We start from the raw sequence: 26,814 nt of genomic DNA on the forward strand, positions 1-26,814 counted from the left end.
TGGTCCGTTCAGGGCAGGGGATGACTCACGGCCCATCCCATCTCCCCAACACCGCCCGCCCGCGCAGAGCTCGCTTAGCAGAGGAGGAGGCGGCGGCAAGCAGGGGGAGGGGGACTCTTATTTTGTTAGGGGGACCGGGCCGAAGCCCGACCGGCCTGGCAGGGCTCGCCCGGGGCCGGGCGTCATGTCTCATGCCACCGAGCCAGCTCGGGACAGTGTAGAGGCTGGCGCGGAGGGCCCTCGAGCACTGTTCGTGGTCTTGGAGGATCGCAGTCCGACCGACTCGGCCCAGCTGCTCAGGTGCGGTGCTGCCCAGGGCCAGCAGTGCTGAATGGGGCTCCGGGAGACTGATCTGGGGACAGAGTGGGGCCGGGACTGGGGTAAGAGGCCCTTGGCCTAGACTTGGAGGATATGGGGGTGTCTCAGGGATCCGGCGGTAGCCTGCGGCTTATAAGAGTCTTGAAAGTGTTCTGAAACAGGCCTGGTTAGCATTTGCGGGGAGGAGGCATGGCTGGATCTAGAGGGGGCAGATTTTGTTCTGTGCAGAAAGTGGTCTAGCCTAACTAAGCTTGGGGGAGTGAGACTCTGGTGAGAGGCAGAATTGAGGGTGGTATTGTTGAGTCGAGCGTGAGAGAACTGAGTTGTGTGCGTGTCGGGTGGCGTGCTCAGTAGGCACTGATTTACAGGGTATCCTAATCTTGCCATTCGCGTTTGGGAAGGGTCTTGGGGATAGGGCATTAGGGACCTTGGGGATACCGGGTGACTGGTTGTTGGAGGCGAACGTGAATCTAGAGAGATTGGAAGGGGGTGTTGTCTCAGGATGTGTGGGACTAGCCTTGTGAGCAAGAGAAAGGACGTGGATCAAGGTTTTACCAGAACAATGTCCCTGGTCCCTTGCCACATGAGGAGAGTGTTGAAGCTGTGGTCTCACCCCTGCCCAAGAGGCTTAACTAGGCTGGCCTGGGAGACTGGTGGGCTCCCCGCTTAGCCTAGAGGATCCCAGAGGGAGAGTCTTGTTCCTGCTGCCACCTGCTTCCCCACCTTAGAGCTCTGCCCACTCCCTAACCCCCTTGCCCCCCACCCCCACACACGGATACACGCAGACACACAGACACAAGTCACTCAAGTCCGAAGGTGCTTTGCAGTTCCCACACTTTAGGAGGCAGGCCTGCGGCAGCAGAGCATCTAGACTCTTAGCCCCGTGAGGCAGTGAGCACCTGATAGCACCAGCCCTGAAGGGGTCCTCTCTGACCCCTTCTCATTCTCACCCCCTCGCAAGCCCCCAGTGCTCCCTGGCCACCTCCCAGGACCCAGTCCCAATGCTTTCTTCCCAGCGGGTCTGAGCACCTGGGAGGGAGGGGGGGGGCTTTGTGCTGAGCTCAGCTACTCCCAGAGCTTCCTTCCTCTTCCCCACTTCCTGGGTGGTTGGCGGGCCTCAGAGGAGGATGCGGGAGGGAGTAAAGGAAGGAAGACAGCTCCCCACAGAGGGGAGAGAATGCTTGCCCAGCGAAGTCACCCACAGCCTTGGGGGAGGGCAGGAGGGGCTCTAGATCTTTCCCTGAATTCAAGTATGCATGTCCCACCCCTGCAGGTTGGGGGCGGGGGAGGTCAGTGAAAAGGGACCTTTCCTAAGATCAACTCTCCATCTCATAGGAAGTGTGACAGTGCCATAGCAATGGGAATCATTGAATGGGGATATGGGGATTTGCTTCATGGCTGATTTGGGGGGATGACAGTGGGTGTCAGTTTGGGAGGTAGGGGTTGTGCATTTCGACTAAGCCCTCAAACCAGGAGAGAGCTCTGGACAGGGTGAGACCAAATGGATTGTCTGGCCCAATTTCTTCTTGTTCCTCCAGTTTGCCTTTGAGAGTTGGATTCCCGGTTTGAGGGTATATGTGTTAGCCCTCTCCCCCTAAAAAAAAAAAAAAAAAAATTGGCTGGGGGACAGTCATTTGCAGAATGGTGAGTCCTTCTGTGGACTGTGAGTCATGGGCCCTGGGCCCCATTGTGATGCTTTGCAGTGGGACTGAGGGATACCCCTGCCTGTGTACACTATTGTGTCTGGACAAAAGTGGCATGCCTTTTTTTCTTCCAGGGAAACTGTTGAGGTGTGTGGGGGGAGGGGGTGTTTAGGGGCTGAGTGAAGTGGAAATGAAAAGTCAGGAACCCTGCCAAGTAACTCATCACCCATCCCCCCCCCCGCCCCTTCCGATTACCCTCGAATCCAGGTTGTCACACGCAGGTTGTCACACGCAGGTTGTCACACGTGAGAGTTGAAGCTTAGTCCATTGCATCTGAAGGGCCCCGGGTGACCAAGCAAGACAGGAAGAAAGAAAGGGGGCTGTGGGGCTGGGAGACCCAAGGGCAGGTAGACTGAATGCCTGTTCCCTCCTCTCCCTGCTGTGGGTCTCTCTGGCGTGCTGCCTCCATCCAAAGACTGATGAGCACCCCATCCTTCCACCACCCCCCTCAGCCTGAACTCTTTACTTCCGGAGTCTGGGATTGTTGCTGACATCGAGTTAGAAAACGTCCTTGATCCTGACAGCTTCTACGAGCTCAAAAGCCAACCTCTAGCACTCCACTCCAGGTAGGCAGGCTTCCTCCACGGGACTCTCTTGTATTGTGTGTCATGTGTTTTGCGTCTGGGATTGTAGCCCCAGGCCTGTCCACCCTGATGGCTGGTGGTGGTAATGGATGGAGGAGGATTTTAGTGTCAATCCAATACATCTTCTTCCCCAGCCTGCTTTTCCCCACCTAGTCAAACCACCCCCCTTTCCCCCAATAAAAAAGGATGTCACCCAGGGCTGCAGGTGGCTATGCTAGGATGCCAGGATCTCAAATGAGACCAAGCCAATATCCTCCCCCTACTTACACACTTATCCATCCGTTCATTCATTCATTCATTCATTCATTCATTCATTCATTCATTCATGTGCTAGGATTGCAGCATGCCCAAGGATGGAGGTGTGGCCTGCCAAGCTGGTTCCCCCAGATGGGCAGAGAGACATCCTCAGACACCACCCCTGCTTAGCCCCTCCCCCTCAAACTCACCTGGGGGTGGGCTTCCGTAACCTCTGCTGGTGGCTTCTTTACCCAGACTTTCTCTTTCCCTTTCTCTCTCTCTCTCCCTCTCCCCCCTCCCCCATACCCCCTCCCCCCTCTCCCCCCTCAAATGTGCTGAGTCATTGGCCTGGGCTCCAAGAGAGGAGGGGACTTGGAAGAGGGGCAGGAAGAGAGGGTGATTGTGAAATCGCTGAGATTTTCAAGACTGCCTAGCCCAGAGCCCAAAGCCCGGAGCCCAGACGCCTGGCAAGGGAGACACGGGGGTGGGGGGGTGGGGGGGTGGTGCTCCTATCTTCCTGGGTAGCTTGCCACCGCCCCCCCAACTCAGGAAGTACCTCCAGCCCCTGTGGAAGCTGGGCTCCAGAGCTCTCTGTGCCCTCTGCCTTACCGCCTCGATTCCCGTTCTGCTTCCTTCCCTTTACCCAGGACGGCTGGTTGACCAGCAGGCCCAAAGCCAGATTCCCTGCCCCCACCCCAACCCCCACCCCAGATCTGGTCTCACTGTTTCCTGAGCCCCAGGACTAGGACCAGGCTTGCTGGCTGCCTCTCTCCCATTCTATGGTGGCCTCTGAAGGCAGAGAGACTTCAGGAGTGACCCTGCCTTACCTGTGGCCCCATTATTTCCCATTCCACAGCCTCCCCATCTCAGTCCAGGCCACCCCAGCGACACTGTCTGCATCATCTTCTGCAGGGGGCTCCCGGACCCCTGCCATGTCGTCTTCGTCATCTTCGAGGGTCTTGCTGCGGCAGCAGCTAATGCGAGCCCAGGCCCAGGAGCAGGAGAGACGGGAGCGGCGGGAGCAGGCTGCAGCCTCCACCTTCCCCAGCCCAGTGCCGGCCTCTCCCGCTATCTCTGTGGTTGGTGGAGCCTCTGGGAGCCACACGCTTGGCCGACCCCCACCAGCTCAGGTGCCTAGGGAGGTGCTGAAGGTAAGGGGACTTTAAGAGGCAAGGGGGTGGGATTCCTGGTGATTGAGGGGTGTATTTATTTATTTATTTATTTTTCAATTAATAACTTGATTAATTAAAATGAGAGAGCCAACAGAGAAAAAGAGAAGAGAAAGAGAGAGAGAGATCCCAGAGCACTGTTCAACTATGGCATATGTTGGTGCTGGGGACCTGAGAGCCTCAGGAATGAAAGCCATTTGCAGAACCATTATGCTGTCTCCCCAGCCCCTAACAATGCATTTATTTATTTATTTATTTATTTTTAAGGATTTTATTTATTTATGAGAACGATAGGAGGCAAGAGAAAGAACCAGATATCACTCTGGCACATGTGCTGCCGGGGATCGAACTTGGAACCTCATGTTTGAGAGTCCAAAGTTTTATCACTGAGCAACCTCCCGGACCACAACAATGTATTAGTGTGAGGGAGGAAGAAAGAGAAGCAGAGTATCACTCTGACACACATAGTGCGGGGATTGAACTCAGGACCTCATGCTTGAGAGCCCAATATTTTATCCCACTGCACTACCTCCTGGGCCACTCCGGTGGTTTTTGAAAAAGATGATTTTTTTTTTTACTCTAGGCTTATCACTGAGGCTTGGTGCGTGCACCACAAATCCCTCCTAGAGGCCACTTTTCCCATTGTGTTGTTTCCCCTTGTTGTTGACATTGTTGTTGTCGCCATTGTTGTTGTCGCCATTGATGTTGTTGTTGGACAGGACAGAGAGAAATGGAGAGAGGAGGGGAAGACAGAGGGTGGGGAGAGAAAGATAGACACCGGCAGACCTGCTTCACCACTTGTGAAGTGACTCCCCTGCAGCTGGGGAGCCAGAGGCTCTAACTGGTATTCTTATGCTGGTCCTTGCGCTTCTTGCCATGTGCACTTAATCTGCTGCACTACTGCCCAACCCCCTTGAAAAAGATGACTTTATTGACTATGGAGAGATAAGAAGAACCAGAGTTATCACCCTGGCACATGTATGCCAGGGATCGAACTCAGGACCTTGTACATCTAAGTCAACCCTTTAGCTATTGCGTCACTTCCCAGACTGCCCTGATGGCTTTTGAGCAAGGTCCTAGGGGTGCTAAGGCAGGTCTCAGGTAGTGGGACAATAGATAGGTTGGGCTTGTGGCCTGGGAGGTGGCAAAGCAAATAGGGCATAGGATCTGCGTTGATGTGCTTCCGAATTTGATCTTCAACACTGCATATGCCTGGTGTCTCTGTCTCTCTTTCTCTCTCATAAGATAAGTAAATTAATCTTAGAAAAATACTCTTTTAGGTCTGACGAAATAGCTCATTTGGATAAGGTACTGCTTTGTCATGTGTGCAACCGAAGTTGGGGCTGGCCCCTACTACACTGAGGGAAGCTTTAGCGCTTTGGCTTCTTTCACTCTCTCTATTTCTCTCTGCCTCTCTGTATCTATTTGAGACAAACAAAAGACCTCTTTTAAAAGTAGGCTAAGGGATCAAGTGGTGGTCACCCAGCAGAATGCACACGTTGCCGTGCAGCAGGAGGACCCAGTTTCAAGCTCCTGGTCTCCACCTGCAAAGGGGAAGCTTCATGGGTGGTGGAGCAGTGCTGTAGGTCTCTCCTTTCCTCTTCTCTCTATCTTGCTGTTTCTTATGTTCTAACAAAAGAAAAAGGAAAAAAAAAAAGGATTGGCTACTGGGAACAATGGAGTCCATTTTGCAGACACCAAGCTCCAGTAATAAACCTAGTGGCAAAAGTAAATAAATAGAGGCCAGGCGGTGGTACAGCTGGTTAAGCACACACATCACAGTGTGCAAGGACCCAGGTTCAAGACCCTTCATGAGTGGTGAAGCAGAGCTGAAGGTGTCTCTCTGTCTCTCCCTATCTCCCTATCCTCTCTCAATTTCTTTCAGTCTCTAACCAATAATAAATAAGTAAAATATTTTTTAAATAAATAAATAATAAAAAAGGATGCTGGGAGTTGGGCAGTAGTGCAGCGGGTTAAGCGCAGGTGGCACAAAGCGCAAGGACTGGCATAAGAATCCCGGTTCGAGCCCCTGGCTCCCCAACAGCAGGGGGAAGTCGCTTCACAGGCGGTGAAGCAGGTCTGCAGGTGTCTGCCTTTCTCTCCCCCTCTCTGTCTTCCCCTCCTCTCTCCATTTCTCTCTGTCCTATCCAACAACGACAGCAGCAGTGACAATAATAACGACAACAACAAGGGTAACGACAAGGGCAACAAAATGGGAAAAATGGTCTCTAGGAGCAGTAGATTCCTAGTGCAGGCACCTAGGCCCAGCAGTAACCTCGGAGGCAAAATAATAATAAGAAGAAAAGAATGCCATGCTGTCTTCCAAGTGTAGTTAGGATGTTTTAAAATATTTATTTATTGAGGGGTTAAAAAATAAAATATTTATTTTATAAATATTTTTATAAATATTTATAAGAGAGAAATAAATATTTATAAATATTTTATATTTATATTTTATAAATATTTTATAAATATTTATAAGAGAGAAAGTCAGAGCATCACTCTGGCACATGTGATGCCAGGGATTGAACTTGAAACTTCACTTATGAGAGTCCAGTGCTCTATCTACTGCACTACTTCCTAGACCTCTAGGGAGAAGTCTTGGGAACTGTGACAGAGCACTCCAGCTACTATGAGGAATTATGTCAACCATGGGTGGATTTTGGGGAATGTGAAGGATTTCTGCAAAAGGGATTTTGGGTCCCAGGAGAGATTGGCCAATATTTTGGGGCAAAGGGTTCTCAGACTCTAGGTCCCAGCTTACCAGCCAGTGTCTGGGAACAGACAGCTTCTGAGGGTTGGATTATAGACTTGGAGCCAGAGGCTTGTTTTCGCTGAGCTCTGGTCTCCCTTCCCCTCCCGTCCCTCTGTTTGCGGTGCAACAGGTGCAGACCCATCTGGAGAATCCAACACGCTACCACCTGCAGCAGGCACGCCGCCAGCAGGTCAAGCAGTATCTGTCCACCACACTGGGGCCGAAGCTGGCATCCCAAGCCCTCACCCCACCACCAGGGGCTGCAGGTGCCCAACCCCTCCCTGCCCCCGAGGCCACCCATACTGCAGGGCCCACGGGCAGTGCTCCTAACAGCCCCATGGCCCTACTCACCATTGGCTCCAGCTCAGAGAAGGAGGTAAGTGACTGCTGATGACACTGTGGACATACCCTCCACTCACCCCCCCCGCCACCCCCACCCCCCACCACTGCCAAACTTCATTTCACCTTTGGCTGGGCTTTCCTGCTCCCTCTGTAGATCGATGATGTTATCGATGAGATCATCAGCCTGGAGTCCAGTTACAATGATGAGATGCTCAGCTATCTGCCAGGAGGCACTGCCGGACTGCAGTTGCCCAGCACGGTAAGGCCCTGGGACACGAGGCTGATAGGTGATGAGATAGGTGGTGGTGCACCTGGTTGAGTACATATGTTACCATGTGCAAGGATCCAGGTTCAAATCCCTGGTCCCCACCTGCACGGGGTGGGGGGAGAGGGGAGAGCTTCACAACTGGTGAAGGTGTGCTGCAAGTGTCTTTCCTTCTCTCTCTCCTATAAAAAATTACCACTGGGAATGGTAGAGCCATATAGGCACTGAACCCCAGTGATATATCAATATTTTATTTTTTTTCAAAAATATTTTATTTATTCATTTAGAAAGAGACAGAGAGCAATTGAGAGAGAAGTGAGAGATAGGGAGAGAGAGACCTGAAGAAGACCTGCTTCACCACTCATGAAACTTCTCTCCCTGCGGTAGGGACTGGGGGCGGGGCTTGAACCCAGGTCCTCGCACACTGTAATGTGTGTGCTCAAGCAGCTGTGCCACCACCTGCCCCCCAAATATTATTTATTTATTTATTTATTTTTAATATTTATTCCCTTTTTGTTGCCCTTTTGTTTTTTATGGTTGTAGAGAGAGAACCAGAGTATCACTGCAAAACACCTGATTCTGAGTATAGAACTGGGGTGTTCAAGCTTGAATGCTTGAGTGTTCAGTACTCTGCCACCTTCTGGGTTGTTAAACATTTTTTTTTAGTTAAAAAACAAAACAAAGGGAGTCGGGTGGTAGCGCAGCGGGTTAAGCGCACATGGCGCAAAGTGCAAGGACCTGCATAAGGATCCCGGTTTGAGCCCCCGGCTCCCCACCTGCAGGGGAATCGCTTCTCTAGAGGTGAAGCAGGTCTGCAGGTGTCTATCTTTCTCTCCTCCTCTTGTGGAGCACAAGGATCCTGGTTGGAGCCCCTGTTCCCCACCTGCAGTAGGTCTGCTTCACAAGTGGTGAAGCAGGTCTGCAGATGTCCGTCATTTTGTCTGCCTCTCTGTCTCCCTATATCTATATTGTCAGGAGCAGTGGATTCATAGTGCTGGCACTGAGCCCCAATGACTGAAGGCAAAATAATAATAATAATAATAGTAATAATAAATATAACAAGGCTGGCAAAAATAGCACACTCGGATAATGTACTGCTTTACTTGTGTGTGACCCATGTTCAAGCCCTGCCCCCACCACTTGAGTGCTATGCTGTCTTTTACTCTCTCTCTTTCTCTCTGCCTCTTTGTCTCTGTCTCTTATCTATCTGGGAAAAAAGTCATCCTGATGTGGTGACTCCTCAGGTAATAACAGAAAAAAATAGTAATAAAGGGTCAGATGGGGGCCCACCCAGTAGAACGCACATGCTACCATGTGTAAGGATGCAAGTTCAAGCCCCCGGTGACCACATACAGTAGTGAAGCTTCCCAAGCAGCAGCGCAATGCTACAGGTGTTTCTCCTCAGTCTCTCTCTCGCTCTCTGTCGCTTACCCCTATAAAAAAATGGCTACCTTGAGTGGTGGGATCATGTAAGCACCGAACCCCAGCAATAAACCTGTTGGAAAAAGGAAAAGTAGTGTCTCTACCTGTTTCTGAGGCTACATCCCATGCTGTGGATATAATAGAACAAGAAGAGATGGACTGCGTGAATTTTCACATACACTGTGAAGGGTGGGGATTTCAGGAAGCTTTCAGGACATACTCGAGGGCTAAAGTTTTACTGTGGGAGGGACCAAGAGGTGGGATTCTTGTTACCAATGTGAATATACCAAGAGATTTGGGTCATGAAGTACTTGTAACATACCAGGAGTCTCAAAAGTCTGTATGAGTTGAACCTTGTAGTAGTTGTAGTGTGTCATGTCTCTTGCAATGAACTGTGTGACAAAAGGCCGGGTCCTTGCAGAAAAGGGGTAAAACTTTCTAGAGCAAGGAATGAAGCAATAACTTGGACTATTCCAGTTCTAGAACATTCTAATTGTCTTCTCATTGGCTTTGAGACATACCAAGTGACTGTGGCTTTGCCTTCCCCACCCCAAACCAACTTACACAGAGGATAGAAGCAGATATAAAATTAGTGCCAGTTTAGGGGGGTTGGACGGTGGCACCTCGGGTTAAACACACATGGCGCAAAGCGCACGAACCGGCATAAGGATCCTGGTTTGAGCCTCTGGCTCCCCACCTGCAACAGGGGGTCCCTTCGCAGGTGGTGAAGCAGGTCTGCAGGTGGCAATAAAGAAAAAAATTAGTGCCAGTTTATTGGCACTTTTATTGATGGACATGGCTACAGATTGAGACCTAATGATAGATCTTGCAGAGATTTCAAGAGATGAAAACAAAACAAGCAAACAGAAACATCAAGGGCTGAGGAGAGAGCATAATAGTTATGCAAAAGATTTTCGTGTCTGAGGCTCTGAAGCCTTAAGTTCAATCCCTAGCATCACCATAAGCCAAAACTCTGCAGTGCTGTGGTAGAAATGGAAAAAAGAAAGGAATGGGGAGCCAAGCGGTAGCACAGCAAGTTAAGCACACATGGCTCAAAGTGCACGGGCCAGTGTAAGGATTTTGGTTCGAGTCCCTGGCTCCCCACCTGCAGGAGAGTCGCTTCACAGGCAATGAAGCAGGTCTGTAAGTGTCTTTCTCTCCCCCTCTCTGTCTTTCCCACCTCTCTCCATTTCTCTCTGTCCTATCCAACAACGACGACATCAATAACTACAACAGTTCAAACAACAAGGGCAACGAAAAGGGAATAAATAAATAAATATTTTTTTTTTAAAGGAAGGAAGGTGATCCGGGAGGTGGTGCAGTGAATAAAGTGCTTGACTCTCAAGCGTGAGTTGCTGAATTCAAGCCCCGGCAGCACATGTACCAGAATGATGTCTGGTTCTTTCTCTCTCTCCTCCTATCTTTCTCATCAATCAATAAACAAAATCTTAAAAAAAAAAAAAAAAAGGAAGGAAAGAAGGAAGGGGGAAAGTGGTGGGGGAGATAGCATAATGGTTATACAAAAAGACTTTCATGCCTGAGGCTCTAAAGTCCTAGCTAGGTTCAGTCCCCACCACTACCATAAACCAGAGCAGAACAGTGCTGAAAGAAAAGAAAGAAAGAAAAAAAGAGAGAGGGAGGGAGGGAGGGAAAGGGAAGGAAGGAAGGAAGGAAGGAAGGAAGGAAGGAAGGAAGGAAGGAAGGAAGAAAAACTCATCAAGAAGTGGGACTAGGGGGCCGGACAGTAGCACAATGGGTTAAGTGTACATGGTGTGAAGTGCAAGGACCAACCAGCTCAAGGATCCCGGTTTGAGCCTCTGGCTCCCCACCAGCAGGGGGTTTGCTTCACAGGCAGTGAAGCAGGTCTGCAGGTGTCTATCTTTCTTTCCCCCTCTCTGTCTTCCCCTCCTCTCAATTTTTCTCCGTCCTGTCCAACAACAACAGCAACAACAAACAACAGTGATAAACAACAAGGACAACAAAATGGAAAAAAAAAAAAAAAAAAAGGCCTCCAGGAGCAGAGGATTCGTAGTGCAGGCACCAAGCCCCAGCAATTACCCTGGAGGTAAAAAACAAAAAATGGGACTAGCCATGCAAAGATCCCGGTTCAAACCCCTGACTCCCTACCTGCAGGAGAGTCATTTCGCAAGCAGTGAGGTGGGTCTGCAGATGTCTATCTTTCTCTTTTCTCTTATCTCCCCTTCCTCTCTCAGTTTCTCTCTGTCCTATCCAATAAAATGGAAAAAAACGGCCTCCAAGAGCAGCAGATTCATAGTGCTGGCACCGAGCCCCAGCAATTACTGTGAAGGCAAAAAGAAGAAGAAGAGGAGGAGGGGCTCAGTGATTAGAGTGCCAGGCTCTCAAGGTCCTGAGTTCGATCCCTGGCATCAAATATCCCAGAGTAATACTCTGGTTCTTTTTTTTTTTTTTTTTTTAAGGAAAGATTTCTTTCTTTCTTTCTTTTTAATATTTTATTTATTAATGAAGGATAGGAGGAGAGAAAGAACCAGACATCACTCTGGCACATGTGCTGCTGGGGATTGAACTCAGGACCTCATGCTTGAGAATCTAACACTTTATCCAATGCAACACTTCCCAGACCACTGGTTCTTCATGTCTCTGGAAAAAAAAACTTAAGTACTCTAATACAAAATTGAAAGAAAGAATAAATAGTAAGTGTCTATAAAAGTAATCTAGATGGGAGTCGGGTGGTAGCACAGTGGGTTAAGTGCAGGTGCTACAAAGCACAAGGATCAGTGTAAGGATCCCTGCTGGCTTGAGCCCCTGGCTCCCCACCTGCAGGGGAGTCACTTCACAAGCGGTGAAGCAGGTCTGCAGGTGTCTATCTTTCTCTCCCCTTTCTGTCTTCCCCTCCTCTCTCCATTTCTCTCTGTCCTATCCAACAACGACAACATCAGTAACAACAACAATAACTTCAACAATAAAACAACAAGGGCAACAAAAGGGAATAAATAAATATTGAAAGAATCTAGATAGACATTAAAAAATGCTATTTAGATAAGAAATCCTTGGGGACTAGGTAGTGGCACACCTGGTTGATCACACATGCTACCATGCATGAGGACCAGGGTTCAAAACCCCAGTCACCACATCCAGGGGGGAAGCTCACAAGTAATGAAGCAGGTCTACAGGTGCTTCTCTTTCTCTGACCCTCTCAATTTTTCTTTGTCCTATCAAATAAAATAGGGGGAGGGAAAAGAAATGGACTCTGGAATTGATAGTGCCACCACCAAGTCCCAGTGATAACCCTGGTGGCAAAAAAGAGCCCCCTAGGAAGTGGCACAATGGGTAAAGCACTGGACTTTCAGACATGAGGTTCTGAGTTCTGTCCCTGACGTCTCATGTGTCAGAATGATGCGCTGGTTCTCTTTTTCTCAAATAAGTAAATACATAAATATTTTAAAAGGAGGCCTCAACATCCGGGGGAAAAAAAGGAGTCCTCAGAAACCAGAATATATAGGAAGATACTGTTTCTGGGACCTTGGTACATAACAGGCAAATCCTGTAAGACTGGTGCTGTTAGGCCATTGGAAGAGACTTGGATGTGTGAGGTCCTAGGTTCAATCCCTAGCACTTTGGTTTGAGACAAAGAGCAGCAGCACACTGGTCTCTCTCTCTCCCTAAAAAAGCCATATATATATATATATATATATATATATATATATATATATTATCTTTCTTCCTTTCTTGAAGATAGAAATTGGGGGGGGGTAGTCGGGCAGTAGCACAGTGGGTTAAGCACAGGTGGTGCAAGCCCAAGGACTGTGTTAAGGATCCCGGTTTGATCCCCCAGCTCCACACCTGCAGGGGGGTAGTTTCACAAGCGGTGAAGCAGGTCTGCAGGTGTCTCTCTTTCTCTCTCCCTCTCTGCCTTCTCCTGCTCTCTCCATTTCTCTCTGTCCTATCCAACAACAACAATGACACCAATAATAACTACAATAAAACAACAAGGGCAACAAAAGGGAGTAAATAAATATTTTTTAAAAAAGGAAATTGACAAGGGGAGGAAGAGCTAGAGAGCTAGAAAGAAAGACACCAGGAGACCTGTTTCACTGCTTTTGAAGAGCTAGAGAGATAGAAAGAAAGACACCTGGAGACCTGTTTCACCGCTTATGAAGGTACCCTGAAAGTAGGGGGCTCGAACTTGGGTCCTTGTATGCTCAACCAGGAGCATCTCCACCAAGCTCCATAAATGTATTATTGTTGTTGTTGTTGTTGTTGTTGTTATTTGTATGAGACCCACAGGGTTAATTTGGAGTGGAGGTCACGTGGGGTTGGAAGAACACCTCCCAGCCCTCCAGTCGCCCCGTCTTCGTCGTCGTCAGCGCTGCAATTTGTTGCCAGCTTTGCGCAGGCGCCAAGTGTCACGCTGTCGCTTTGGGCACGTGTCCCCGGGGTCAGCCCGCCATCTCAGCCCCCCCCCCCGGAAGTAGTTGTGGGTTTCGTTGGTCTTGCAGAGAAGCTAAATGCTGACAGAGGAGGTCAGTCAGAAGATGGCTCCAATGACCCCGGGTGTGAAGGTATCGCGTGGGGTGCCGGCCATCCGCGTCCTCCGTCGGTCTCGGGTGACCAGGGTGACGTAGGCAGAAACAGCCAGTCCCACAGCCTCGCGGCTCCACAGAGCGCGGTGGCGTGTCATCCGGTGGAGCAGCGACGCGCCATGACAGCGACGCGCCGCAGGGCCACGCAGCGTCTCCGCTTTTATTAATACTACTTTTTAAATTCCTTTTTATTTTTGATTTTGATTTACTTATTTATTAGAGGCAGAGAGAAATTGAGAGGAGGGGGAGAGAGAGGGAAAAAGATAGAAGCCTGCAAGCCCTGCTACGCCACTGAAAGTGGGTATATATATTATTAATTTTTTTAGATAGATGGTGCACAGTCTTGGTGAAATCCTTGAGATTGTGCTAGAACACTTCAAAAAGTCAGATTTGGGGCCATGACAATCACTCAAGTTGAGGAGTCTGGGGAGTTTCAAGAATGCTGAATTTGGAGCTTTTCAAGAAATCAACTTTACTAAACTCTTTTTTATTGAGCTCTTAAAAAAAGAAAGAAAAAGAAATGCTGAATTGATTGGGGGGGGCGGGAAGTGGTTGGTTGTTGGTAGTGGTGCACCCAATACAGTGTACTTGGTACTGTGCGCAAGGAGCTGGGTTCAAGCCTCCAGTCCTCACCTGCGGGGAGAAGCTTCGTGTGAGGTGGAGCAGTCCTGCAGGTGTCTCTCCGTCTATCCTTTTTTATTTTTTTAATTTATTTTTAGTTTTTATTCATGTTGGCCTTCAGGATTCTCACCAAGGTTCGGTACCGGCACTATGAATCCACTGCTCCCGGTGGCCATTCCCCCCCCCCCTTTTTTTTGTTGTTTTTTGTTTGTTTTCATTTTAATTTGATAGGACAGAGAGATATCAAGAGAGGAAGGGGAGCCAGGGAGAGAGAAAGATAGACATCTGCAGACCTGATTCACCGTTTGTGAAATGACCCCCCTGCAGGTCGGGATTGGGGGCTCGTATCCTTGCGCGGGTTCTTATGCTTGGTACTATGTGCGCTTAACATGGTGCGCCACTGCCCCGCGCGCATGTCTCTTTTTCTCTCTTCCTTTCTCTCCCCCTATTTCTCTGTATAAGAAAAGGAAAGGGTTGCTGCAGAGTTGTGCATTGGTTGCGCAGGCCTGAGGCGGGAGGTCCCAGGTTTAATCCCCAGCACAGACCTGAGCTAAGCAGTGCTCCTTCCTTCCTTCCTTCCTCCCTTCTAAAAATTTTTATTATCTTTATTTATTTATAGGATAGAAACAGCCAGAAATTGGGAGGAAGAGAGAGATAGATAGAGACCGAGACCTGAAGCCCTGCTTTGCAGGGAGCTTTTTTGCACAGAGCTTTGCAAAAAAGAAAAAAAAAAGCTTTTGCAGAGCTTTATCCCTGCAGGTAAAGACTGGAGGCTTGAACTGGCCTCCGTTCCTCTTTCTTTTTCTTTCTTTCTTTCTTTCTTCCTTTCTTTCTTTTTCCTTTTTTTTCTTTATCAGAATACTGAGCAGCTGTTGTTTATGGTGTTGCAGGGGATTGCACCTGGGATTTTGGAGCTTTTTTCTTTTTTTCTCTCTTTCTTTTTCCTTTCTTTTTCTTTTAATTTTATTTTCCTTCCTTTTCTTTCTTTCTCTCTTTCATTTTCCTTTCTTTTTCTTTTAATTTTTATTTTCCTTTTCTATTTCTTTCTCTCATTTCCCTTTTTTTTTTTTCTTTTTCTTTTCCTTACTTTTCTACCAGAGCACTGCTCAGCTCTGGCTTGTGGTGGTGCAGGGGATTGAACCTGGGAGCCTCAGGAATGAGAGCATCTTTGCATGTCCATTGTGCTATCTCCCAGCCCCCACTGTCTTTCTCTCTGTATTGCTATCTCATTAAAATGAAACAAATAATATAAGAAAAAGAAAGTGAGGGAGTCAGGCTTCAAAGTCCCAGATTTAGGGAGTCGGGCTGTAGTGCAGCGGGTTAAGTGCAGGTGGCGCAAAGCACAAGGACTGACGTAAGGATCCCAATTCGAGCCCCGGCTCCCCACCTGCAGGGGAGTCGCTTCACAAGCGGTGAAGCAGGTCTGCAGGTGTCTATCTTTCTCTCCCCCTCTCTGTCTTCCCCTCCTCTCTACATTTCTCCCTGTCCTATTCAACAACAATAAAACAACAAAGGCAACAAAAGGGAATAAATAAATAAAATAAATATTAAAAAAAAGAAAAAGAAAGTGGGTGAAAGTCCACCAGGAACAGTGGAGTTATAGGTGCAAGCACCAAGCCCCAACAATAACTCTGGTGGCAGGAAAAAGAAATAAAACAGAGCTAAGCAGTACTCTGGTCTGTGTCCCACTCCCCGTCCCCCATTTCTCCCTCCCTGGGTTTCCCCAGCTTGCTGAGAGTCTCAGGGGCTTCCCAGGGTGTGATGAACAGGTCCAGTGGGCTCAAGGCTCATGGTATAGCTGTGTGGGTCTCCAGCTGTCACCTCTCTGCCCCTCCCTGTCCCCAGCTGCCTGTGTCAGGGGGCCTGCTGGATGTCTACAACAATCAGGGTGTCGCCACACCAGCCATCACTGTCAGCAACTCTTGCCCAGCTGAGCTGCCCAACATCAAACGGGAGATCTCAGGTAAGGACCAGGGTGTGGGCCTGTGCCAATCCTTCACTCTAGGCTGCACCCCTTGTGTTCAAGGTCTGGGTGTGAACCTGCCTCTGTGGGGAAGATGTCGACCCAGACAGGGACATACGCCATCTGCCTCCTTTGCCTACAAGGCCTAGGGTCTTGCTTGGATCATACTTCTACTCAACTTGGGTTTAACAGACGACTGATCATTGTGATTTATAAGCTTGGTATTACTGTAGAATGTAAGAATGTAAAACATTAATTCCCCAGTAAAGAAATTAGAAAAAAAAAAAAAAAAGACTGGCAGTTTGGGGCTGGTGAAATACCTTACTTGGATAGTGCATTGCTTTAAAAAATTATTATCTTGGGCGGGGGAGATAGCATAATGGTTATACAAACACACTCTCATGCCTGAGGCTCCAAAGTCCCGGATTCAATCCCCCCCCTCCCGCACCACCATAAGCCAGAGCTGAGCCGTGCTCTGGTGTTTCTCTTTGTGTGTCTCTCTGCATCTCTCTCAAAAATAAATAAATAAATAAATAAATAAATAAATAAATAAATAAAATTATTATATTTATTTATTTGCTAGTGATAGCGAGAACTTGAGAGGATGGTGGAGGGAGAGAGACAGAGAGACACCTGCAGCACTGCTTCACCACTCGTCAAGCTTTTCCTGTACAAGTGGAGAATGGGGGCTTTGAACCTGGGTCCTTGCACACGGTCACATGTGCACTTAACTAGGTGCGCCACCACCCAGCCCCGATCGTGCACTGCTTTACTGTGTGTGCAACCCAGGTTCATGCCCTGCCGGCACTGCACTGGAAGAAGCTTCAGTGCTGTGTTTTTTTTTTTTTTTTTCCACTCTCTGTCTCCCTGTCTCAAGCCAAAAAAAAAAACAAACAAAAAGAATGGCTTTTTAAAAAAAAATTATTTATTTATTGACTCGAGAGAAGAGGAGGAGAGGGTGAGAGAATCAGAACCTCCTCACTCTAGCACTTGTGATGCCAGGGACTGAACTCAAGACCTCGTGCTTTATCCAACGCTGTAAAGCCCAGTGCTTTAGCCACTGCACCACCGCTTGGGCCACAGGAATAAAAGTGCCAAAATTGTTTTCCTGTCAGTGGGGCTTCAGTGTTCCAGGCTGACTTTTTCAGATAGAAGGAGACAGACAGCCAGTTGGGGAAGTCCCAGCCATGTGCAGGGACCTGGGTTAAAGCAGCTGTTCCCCACCTGCAGTGTGGAAGCTTCAGGAGCAGTGTCTCTTTCTCTCTCCCTACCTTCCCTTCCTCTCGCAAATTCTGTCTGTCCTAACAGATTAATTAAATAGATAAAACTTTTTAAAAGAAAAAAAAAAGCGGCCAGGCAGTGGCTCACCTGGTGAAATGCTCACATTACAGAGCACAAGGGCCCAGGTTCAAGCCCTTGGTCCCCCACCTGCACGGGGAAAGCTTTATGCGTGGCGAATCAGGGCTGCAGGTGTCTCTCTGTCTTTCTCCCTCTCTTTCTACCCCATCCCTCTCGATTTCGCTCTGTCTCTGTCCAATAATAATACGATAATTTTTTTAAGAAGTATGTGGTCCGGGAGGTGGCGCAGTGATAAAGCTTGGGACTCTCAAGCATAAGGTCCCGAGTTCCATCCCCAGCAGCACATGTGCCAGAGTGATGTCTGGTTCTTTCTCTCTCCTCTATCTTTCTCATAAATAAATAAGTAAATAAATAAACAAACAAACTGATTTAAAAAGAAAAAAAAGAAACAGAGGGAAAGAGTGAGAGAAACAGGCTAGCGAAATAGCATAATGGATTTGCAAAAAGACTTTTATACCTGACATACCAAAGGGACACGGGTTCAACACCCAGTACCGCCAGAAGCTAGAGCTGAGCAGTGCCCTGGAAAAAAGAAAAAGGAAAAAGAAAACATCCTGTAGTACAGGGGCGTCTAGGCTCAAACCTGGGTCGTGTGCATGGCAAAGCAGGTGCACTATCCAGGTGAAGTGTCTTGTTGGTTCAAGAATACTTTTTCGCTGTCCTTATATACTTTCCAAGTAGGGTGTGAACAGGATGTGACGTAGAGAGGGTGGAGAGCAGGCAAGAATTCTACCACTGAACCACCAATGCCCTGGAGGGAGGGTGGTGCTTTATGTAAATGTAAAAGTGATTTATGTAAATAGACCGCAGCTTTGAGTGGGACCAAACCAATCCCTATACAGGCATACCAGTGCTTGGTTAAGCAGAAGCCAGGGGGAGCTGGCATACTACCCAACACTTTTAAAAACATTTATTTATTTAAGAGAAGGGTATGGGAAGAGAGAATCAGAGCATCACTCTGACACATATGATGCCAGGGTTCGAACTGGATTTAACTAAGGTTTAGGCTTGAGAGTCCAATGCTTTATCCATTATGCCACTTCCCAGGCTGCCCAGCATGATACTGTATTAAAAAAAACTCATTTATTGATTAATCATTGAGAGAGAGGGAGATAGAGAGAGCGTGAGCACACCAGAGCATTACTTTGCCACATGCAATATGGTAGGATTTCTTTTTTTCTTTTTTTACCAGAGCACTGCTCAGCTCTGGTTTATAGTGGTGCGTGAGGGTTTAACCTGGGAGTTTGGAGGCTCAGGCATGAGTCTCTTTGCATAACCATTATGTTATCTACTCCCTGCCCTAGCCTAGCTGCTTCCACCCTTTGGCTGTTGAGACTAGTGCCCAAGCCACTTTAAAAATATTTTATTTATTTATGTATTTATTATTATTATTTAATACATTTATTTATTTATTTTCCCTTTTGTTGCCATTGCGTTTTTATTGTTGTAGCTATCGTTGTTGTTATTGATGTCGTCGTTGTTGGATAGGACAGAGAGAAATGGAGAGAGGAGGGGAAGACAGAGGGGGAGAGAGATAGACACCTGTAGACCTACTTCACTGCTTGTGAAGTGATTCCCCTGTAGGTGGGGAGCCGGGGGCTCGAATCTGGGTCCTTACACCGATCCTTGGGCTTTGCGCCACGTGTGCTTAACCTGCTGCGCTACCACCCAACTCCCCTACTTTATTTGTTAATTAGAAAGGAGGAGAGAGAAGAAGAACCAGATATCACTCGAGTACATGTGTTGCCAAGTACTGAACTCAGGACTCATGCTTGAAAGTCCAATACTTTATTCACTGCTCCATCTCCCAGACCACTCAAACCACTTTAAAAATGATTTTTGTTTGTAATCAAAAACACTTCTAGGCTCTGGCTTCTGGTGGTGCTGAGGATTGAACCTGGGGATTTGGGCTCTGAGGCATAGGCCTGGAGGTGGCCCAGTCTTCCAGCACATCCCTTTCACATGTGATGCCCTCAGTGTTGGTTTGCTCCCCAACACTGAGTGAATTGGTGGAGAAGTACTCTCTTCACTCACGTACACCTGTGTCCCCACTCCTGACCTTCAAGGAAGGAAGGAAGGAAGGCTGGTCATTGGTGCATCTGGTTAAGCACACATTATAATGTGCAAGGACCTGGTTTCAAACCCCTGGTCCCCACCTGCAGGGAGGAAGCTTCTTGAGCAGTGAAGCAGTGTTGCAGGTGTCTCTTTTACTCTCTAACTCCCCTCTCGATTTCTCTCTGTCTCTATCCAATAAATAAAAATTAAAAAAGAGAAGATGGAAGAAAAGAAGCAGTTCGGGCGGTGACAGAATGCAGGAATTCAGTCCCTGGAAATAGATTTGCCAGAGCGATGCTTTAGTGTGTCCTCCCTCTCTCTCTCTCTCTCTCTCTCTCTCTCTCTCTCATTCTCTCTTCCTTCTCTCTCATATTCTTGAAAGACAAAGAAAACAAGAGACCTGGTGTGGTCTGGAAGGTGGCACAATGGATAAAGTATTGGACTCTCAAGCATGAGGTCCTGAGTTCAATCCCCGGCAGCACATGTACCAGAGTGACACCTGGTTCTTTCTCTTTCTCCTCTTATCTTTCTCATTAATAAATAAGTAAAATATTAAAAGAAAAAAAAGAAAACAAGAGACCTGGAGGTAACTCACTAGGTAGATAACATTTTGCTATGCACAAGGTCCCTGGTTTGAGCCCCCAGCCACCACATGGGAGCACCATGCACAGGAGAGGTTTCTTGAGCAGTGGAACAGTGCTGTGGTCTCTCTCTCCCCCCTCTTTCTCTGTCACTCACCATCTACATGGACAAAGGGAAAAAAATAAGACAGAATCAGCCAGGAATAGTAGAATCACACACACTCAAATGCCCAGTGGTAACATCATGAGTGCGCTTAACTAGGTGCACCACTGCCTGTCTGCCCTACACACACACGGTGGCAAAATAGATAAAAGTCCTTCTTCCTACTCACATCTTCCCAAAGCTGACCCAGCAGTTGCCCCTGTGGCCTCAAATCTACTGTGCCCCAGGTCTGACCAGCCCATCTCTCTTCCAGAGACGGAGGCAAAGGCCCTTTTGAAAGAACGCCAGAAAAAGGACAATCACAACCTGAGTAAGTAGATGTGCCTGCCAGCTTGTGCCACCCTGCCTCACTCTGTTCCCTCCCCCACATCCTTGCTTGGGGGGGGTGCCCTCTCTGGGTCAGCCTCCCAGCTTCCTAACTCCCCTCTTTCATCTGTCAACTGCTGATGTATCTTTCTAACTCTTCTCCCCCCAACCCCGTTTCCTCCAAAGTTGAGCGTCGCAGGCGATTCAACATAAATGACAGGATCAAGGAGCTGGGTACCCTCATCCCCAAGTCCAGTGACCCGTAAGTCTGGCCCAGGAGCCCCAGGCCAGTAGAAGGGGGTGGGGGCCAGGGGGCCCATTCCTCTCTAAAGTTGTTTCTATGTGGGGAGCCCTGCATGTGGTTCTGTTCCCCCTGACCCTTCCCCACAGAGCTCATTCCCTGCCCACCAGCAGAGTCACAGACTCCAGCATTAAGACTGTAGTGAATGTCTGAGTGTCACAGCTGGTATAGGCACTTGTTTTCTGCTCACTTAGTGTGGCCTGGAATTTATTTACTTAGGGGAGAATGGAGAGGGGGCGGAGGGGAGGGAGGGAGGGAGGGAGAGAGAGAAGAGGAGAGGAGAGGAGAGGAGAGGAGAGGAGAGGAGAGGAGAGGAGAGGAGAGGAGAGGAGAGGAGAGAAAGAGAGAGAGAGAGAGAACACCAGAGCAGCACTCTGGTACATGTGCTTTTAGAGACTGAACAGAGAATCTTATGCTTAAGAGTCCGAGGTTTTATCCCCTGCGCCACCTCCCAGAGGCAATACTTGCCCGTATTTATTCAGGTGACTCTTAGGACTTGTTCTCCATTCCAGGTGTACCATGCTAGGTGTAGGGGGATACAGAGGGAATGAAACAGACACAATTCCCTGAAGTCATAGAGCTGATGTTTTTGTGGAGGTAGACAGACAGACCAAAAAAAAAAAAAAAAAGAGTCAAATCCGTGTGAAGATGCTTAGTGTTGTAAAGACTAAAGGCTGGAAGGAAGATGAAGGCAGGGCTATAATTGGGAGGGAAGAGGGCAGGCCTCTCCACGACCAAACATTTGAGAGATGGAGAGAGAGCAACATCCATAGCACATCAGGAGTTCATGCCTGAGGTACTTTGTTCCCAGGATCAATCCCCAGCACCGCCATTAGCCAGCCAGAGCTGAGCAGTACTCTGGTTACAATAAAAGAGACGTTGAATGAAAAGCCCAAGAAGGTAAAAGAGGAGTCATCGGTGGCTTTAAAAAAAACTTTTTTTTATATGTATTTAGTTTCCCTTTTGTTGCCCTTGTTGTTTTTATTGTTGTTATTGATGTCGTCATTGTTAGATAGGACAGAGACAAATGGAGAGAGGAGGGGAAGACAGAGGGGGAGAGAAAGATAGACACCTGCAGACCTGCTTCACCGCCTGTGAAGCAACCCCCCTGCAGGTAGGGAGCCGGGGGCTCAAACCAGGATCTTTACGCCGGTCCTTGAGCTTCGTGCCATGTGCGCTTAACCCTCTGTGCTACTGCCCGACTCCCCATCGGTGGCTTTTATCTGAATATTCTTTTTTTTTCTTTTTTAAATTTTCCTGACCAGAGTAATTGCTGAGACTTAATACCAGCATGACTCCATCATTCCTGATTCCTGTTGCCCCTTTTTTTCCTCTTTATTTTATTATTTTTTTACAGAGCACTGCTCAGCTCTGGCTGACTAGTGGTGGTGCTGGGGGTTGAACCTGGGAATCAAAGCCTCAGGCCTGAAAGCCTGTTGCAGTACCACTACACTGTCTCCTTCACCCAACCATTTATTTTAATAGTGATTAAGAGATAGAGAGGGAGAGAGAAAGGAGAAATACCTGCAGCACCACTCCACAGATCATGAAACACCCCCCCCCCTTGCAGGTGGGAACAGAGGACTTGAACTCGGATCCTCACACATGATAATGTGTACACTCTACATGGTGGAGGCCCACCTGGCTCATTATTCTTCTTATTGTTATTATTATTATTATTATTATTACTAGAACACTGCCTCATGGTGGTGCAAAGGATTGAACCTGAGACCTCAGAACCTGGGTATGCAAATCTGTTACATAACCATTAGGCTGTCTCCTCAGCCCTCATCTGAGCATTCTGGATCCTCAACGTGCCCCCCACCCCCAATTCTAGCATGGGATAAGGGTTCCATCTACCTGGTGCTGTGCACCCCCCCACACACACACACCCCAGATTCAGAGACCCCCCATATGCCAAACCCCCTTCTCTCCTTCTCTCGGGCCTCCAGGGAAATGCGCTGGAACAAGGGCACCATCCTGAAAGCCTCCGTGGACTATATCCGCAAGCTGCAGAAGGAACAGCAGCGCTCCAAGGACCTGGAGAGCCGGCAGCGCTCCCTAGAGCAAGCTAACCGCAACCTCCAGCTCCGAATCCAGGTCTGGAAGGAGGAGGAGGCTCTGTGTGTATGTTTGTGACTGTGTGTGTGTGTGTGTGTGTGTGTGTGTGTGTGTGTGTGTGTGTGTGTAAGTGTGTATAAGTGTGTGTTGGGGAATACTCCAGGCTTCCTAGTTCCCACTATGACAATTGTAAGCAGGAATCAGAGAAGCCAGGAGGAGGAGAATGATTATTGGATCACACACCTAACTGTCCTCTTGTCCCAGGAACCTTAGCATACAGACATTCATATCCCCCCTCTCTCCCCCATGTCTATTTTAGAGATAGAGATTGAGATTACAGGGGTGGAGTGCCACACTGCACCCAACACACCATAGTGATGTGCCCTCCCTCCCCTAGATAACTACCATACTTCTCACAGAACCTTAAGAGACAGCTGGACTGGGAGTCGGGCTGTAGTGCAGCGGGTTAAGCGCAGGTGGCGCAAAGCACAAGGTCCAGCATAAGGATCCCGGTTCAAACCCCGGCTCCCCACCTGCAGGGGCGTCGCTTCACAGGCGGAGAAGCAGGTCTGCAGGTGTCTATCTTTCTCTCCTCCTCTCTGTCTTCCCCTCCTCTCTCCATTTCTCTCTGTCCTATCCAACAACGATAACAACAATAATAACTACAACAATAAAACAACAAGGGCAATAAAAGGGAATAAATAAATAAATAATAAAATATTTAAAAAAAAAAAGAGAGAGACAGCTGGACTATTTTCTCCTCCTTCTCTTTCTTCTCCTTCTTCCTTTTTTTTTTCTCTTCTGCAAGTTCATGGGTTTCAATTCTCCAGGCTCCATGTAGGAGCTAAAGCATCAAGTAGTTGTCTTCCTACTTCACTACTTCCATCCATTTTGTCCTCAAGAACCTAATACCATCTCTCTTTTTCTCCCCAAGATGTAGTTTTTAATTCCTTTATTGGGGGAATTAATGATTTATAGTCGACAGTGAATACAATAGTTTGTACATGCATAACATTTCTTTTTTTAATTTCTTTAGTGGGGGATTAATGTTTTACATTCGACAGTGAATACAATAGTCTGTACATGCATAACATTTCTGAGTTTTCCACATAACAATACAACCCCCACTAGGTCCTCTGTCATCCTTTTCCAGGGCCTGTACTCTTCCCCCCCCCAACCACCCTAGAGTCTTTTACTTTGGTGCAATACACCAATCCCCAAGACATTTTTAATGTGTGATTAAAAGATTGTAACCACATCGACCACCAGAGGTCTGTGCCCCCCCCCCCCAACAGTAACCATCATAATTTTCTTTTCACAAAGTCATAGAGACAGTTTACTTCTGGTTTGGTTCTTGTTTTTTTTTTTTTTTCTTCCAGATTTTACATACCATTTTTCTAGATTCCAAGCACAAGAGTGAAACCATCTGGTAATTGTCTTTCAGCTCTTGGCTTATTTTGCTAAACATGATCACCTCCAGTTCCATCCATTTTGTCCCACAGGTTAGAACATCATCATCTTTTTTGATGGCAGAATGGTATTTCTTGAAATTTATGACTCCCAAATTCTTTTTTTTTTAAGATTTTATTATTTATTATTATTTTATTATTTATTACTCTTTATTAATGAGAAAGATAGGAGGAGAGAGAGAGAACCAGACATCTCTCTGGAACATGTGCTGCCGGGGATCGAACTCAGGACCTCATGCTTTAGAGTCCAAAGTTTTATCACTGCGCCACCTCCCGGACCACACAAATTCTTTTTTAAACACTATTTTATTTATTCATTCTGGATAGAGACAGAGAGAAATCGAGAAGGAAAAGAAAGAGAGAGAGAGAGAGAGAGATGGAGAGAGATGGAAAGGAGAGGAAGAGAGACAGTTGCAGCCTTGCTTCACCACTTGTGAAGATTTCCCCCTACAGGTGGGGGGACTGAGAGACTTAACTCAGGTCCTTGCCCACTGGAAAATGTGTGCACAGCCAGGTACACTACTGCCCAGCCCCTCACAACTTTGATTTATATTTATCCAATTATTATTATTATTATTTTTTGCTGCCAAGAGTATTGCTAGGGCTCAGTTCCTGCCCCATGTCACTCCATTGTTTCTTGGTGCCTATTGTATCCTCATTTTCCTTCTCTTTTGATAGAGATCGTGAAAGAGTGGTACCCTCGGTGGAACACACATATTACAATGTGCAAGGGTCCAGGTTCAAGCTCCTAGTCCCCACCTGCAGGGAGAAAGCTTCACGAGCGGTGAAGCAGGGCTGCAGGTATCTCACTATCTGTCTCCATGTCTGTTTCCCGCTCCCTCTTGATTTCTCTCCGTCTCTATCCAATAAGAAAATAAAATATCAGAGAGAGGGTGGTGAGGAGAGCGAGAGACCACCTGCAGCATTGCTCTCCCACTCCGGAAGCTCCCCCCCCCCCGCAAGTGGGGACCAGGGACGTGAGTCCAGGTGCCGGCATATGGTAATATGCACTTTACCGGGTGCAGCACTGCCCAACTCCTCCCACAGCTTCTTTACCCAGTCATCTGGCGACGGGCACCTGTCCTTTCAAATGTCACGTTTCTCTGCCTCACCCCACCCCCTTTTCTTTTTGCAGGAACTCGAACTGCAGGCCCAGATCCACGGTCTGCCAGTGTCTCCCAACCCGGGGCTGCTCTCCCTGGCCACAACAGCGGCCTCTGACAGCCTGAAGCCGGAGCAGCTGGACGTGGAGGAGGAGGGCCGGTCAGGAGGTGCCGCACCATTTCATGCTGGGGGAGCCGCTGGCCCAAGTGTCCCCCCCCAGCAGGGCCCAGTGCCACCTTCAGATACCCTTCTGGACCTGCACTTTCCCAGCGACCACCTGGGGGATCTGGGGGACCCCTTCCACCTTGGGCTGGAGGACATTCTGATGGAGGAGGAGGAGGGGGCTGTCGGTGGGCCACTCTCAGGGGATGCTCTGTCCCCACTCCGGGCTGCCTCTGACCCTCTGCTTTCTTCTGTGTCCCCGGCGGTCTCCAAGGCCAGCAGCCGCCGCAGCAGCTTCAGCATGGAGGAGGAGTCCTGATCAGGCTTCAGCCCTCCCCCTGGGACTTGCCCACCCAGGCCAGGAGGACATTCAGGAAGAGGTCCTGCCTTCCCCTCACCCCCTGACCCTCCCATGAGTTGCCCCCCACCCCCGCCCAGTTGTGTCAGGGAAACAACGTGGCATGGTCCCACCCCTGTCTGGTCAAGAACTAGTCAGGCTAGGAGGCCTTGCCTCTTCCCCCCAATTTCCCCAGGGACAGCCCAAGGAGCAGGTGGTGCCCTGGGAATCAGAGCCTCGCCCCACCCCATGGGACATGCTCTGGCCCAGGCAGACATCCTGAAGGCAGGATGGTCCACCCTATCCATCCTGGACTGTCCTAGGTGGCTAGATCTCAAGGTACTGGAGGTCTGGCCCTTTCTCTGTGATCCCAGCCCAGGCAAAAGAACCATATGAGGGCGAGGGTTGACCAGTTGACCGCTTCCTCTAGGAACAGAATTTTGTCCCCATGATTTTGGCTTAAACCTGGGTCCTTGGACACTGTAACATATGCACTTAAGACATGCAGTGCAAGGATTCCAGGCCTAGGGGAAGCAGGTGGGGACCAGGCCACCCAGTGGAGCCCTCACCCCACTTTGTAACATCCTACCTGGACATTGCTGCGCTTCAGGAAGGGGCACCACTTCAGCTCTTTAGCCCTTACCTGGGACCAACTGCCCCAGCGTTGGCGGGCTGTGAGCCAGCCATTGTCCTGGGTGAAGAGAACAGAGCCTTGAGATCTTGGCGATGGGGTTGACATTCCAGAACTAGAGTAGAAGTGAGAGGTAGACCTTTCACCCATGCCCATGGGCAGACCTCTGCCTCCTTCATTGAGGAGACACTTGGTGGGAGCACATGGGGATTCTGGAGGACTGAGCCCAGCCCCCACTCAGCCACCCAGCACTCTTCAACATGGAGAGCAACAGGATAAAAGAAGGGGGGCTTTCTCTAGAGATCCTCCCACCAGCCAAGGAAAAAAGTGGGAGCCTGCCCTCC

General features: G+C 48.6%; 1 protein-coding gene across 1 annotated transcript; it reads left to right on the plus strand.

The window, feature by feature from the left end:
• On the plus strand, positions 1-25,976 carry TFE3 (transcription factor binding to IGHM enhancer 3). The gene is made up of 10 exons (XM_060183617.1): positions 1-300; positions 2,474-2,587; positions 3,699-3,993; positions 6,897-7,142; positions 7,263-7,367; positions 15,824-15,941; positions 20,353-20,409; positions 20,592-20,667; positions 22,659-22,806; positions 25,372-25,976. Exons 1-10 carry the CDS (start codon positions 185-187, stop codon positions 25,819-25,821), a joined length of 1,725 nt encoding a protein of 574 aa, XP_060039600.1. The 5' UTR covers positions 1-184; the 3' UTR covers positions 25,822-25,976.
• The last annotated feature ends 838 nt before the right edge of the window (positions 25,977-26,814 follow it).

The sequence above is a fragment of the Erinaceus europaeus genome, chromosome X (assembly GCF_950295315.1).
Source record: "Erinaceus europaeus chromosome X, mEriEur2.1, whole genome shotgun sequence".
NCBI classification, from domain to species: domain Eukaryota; kingdom Metazoa; phylum Chordata; class Mammalia; order Eulipotyphla; family Erinaceidae; genus Erinaceus; species Erinaceus europaeus.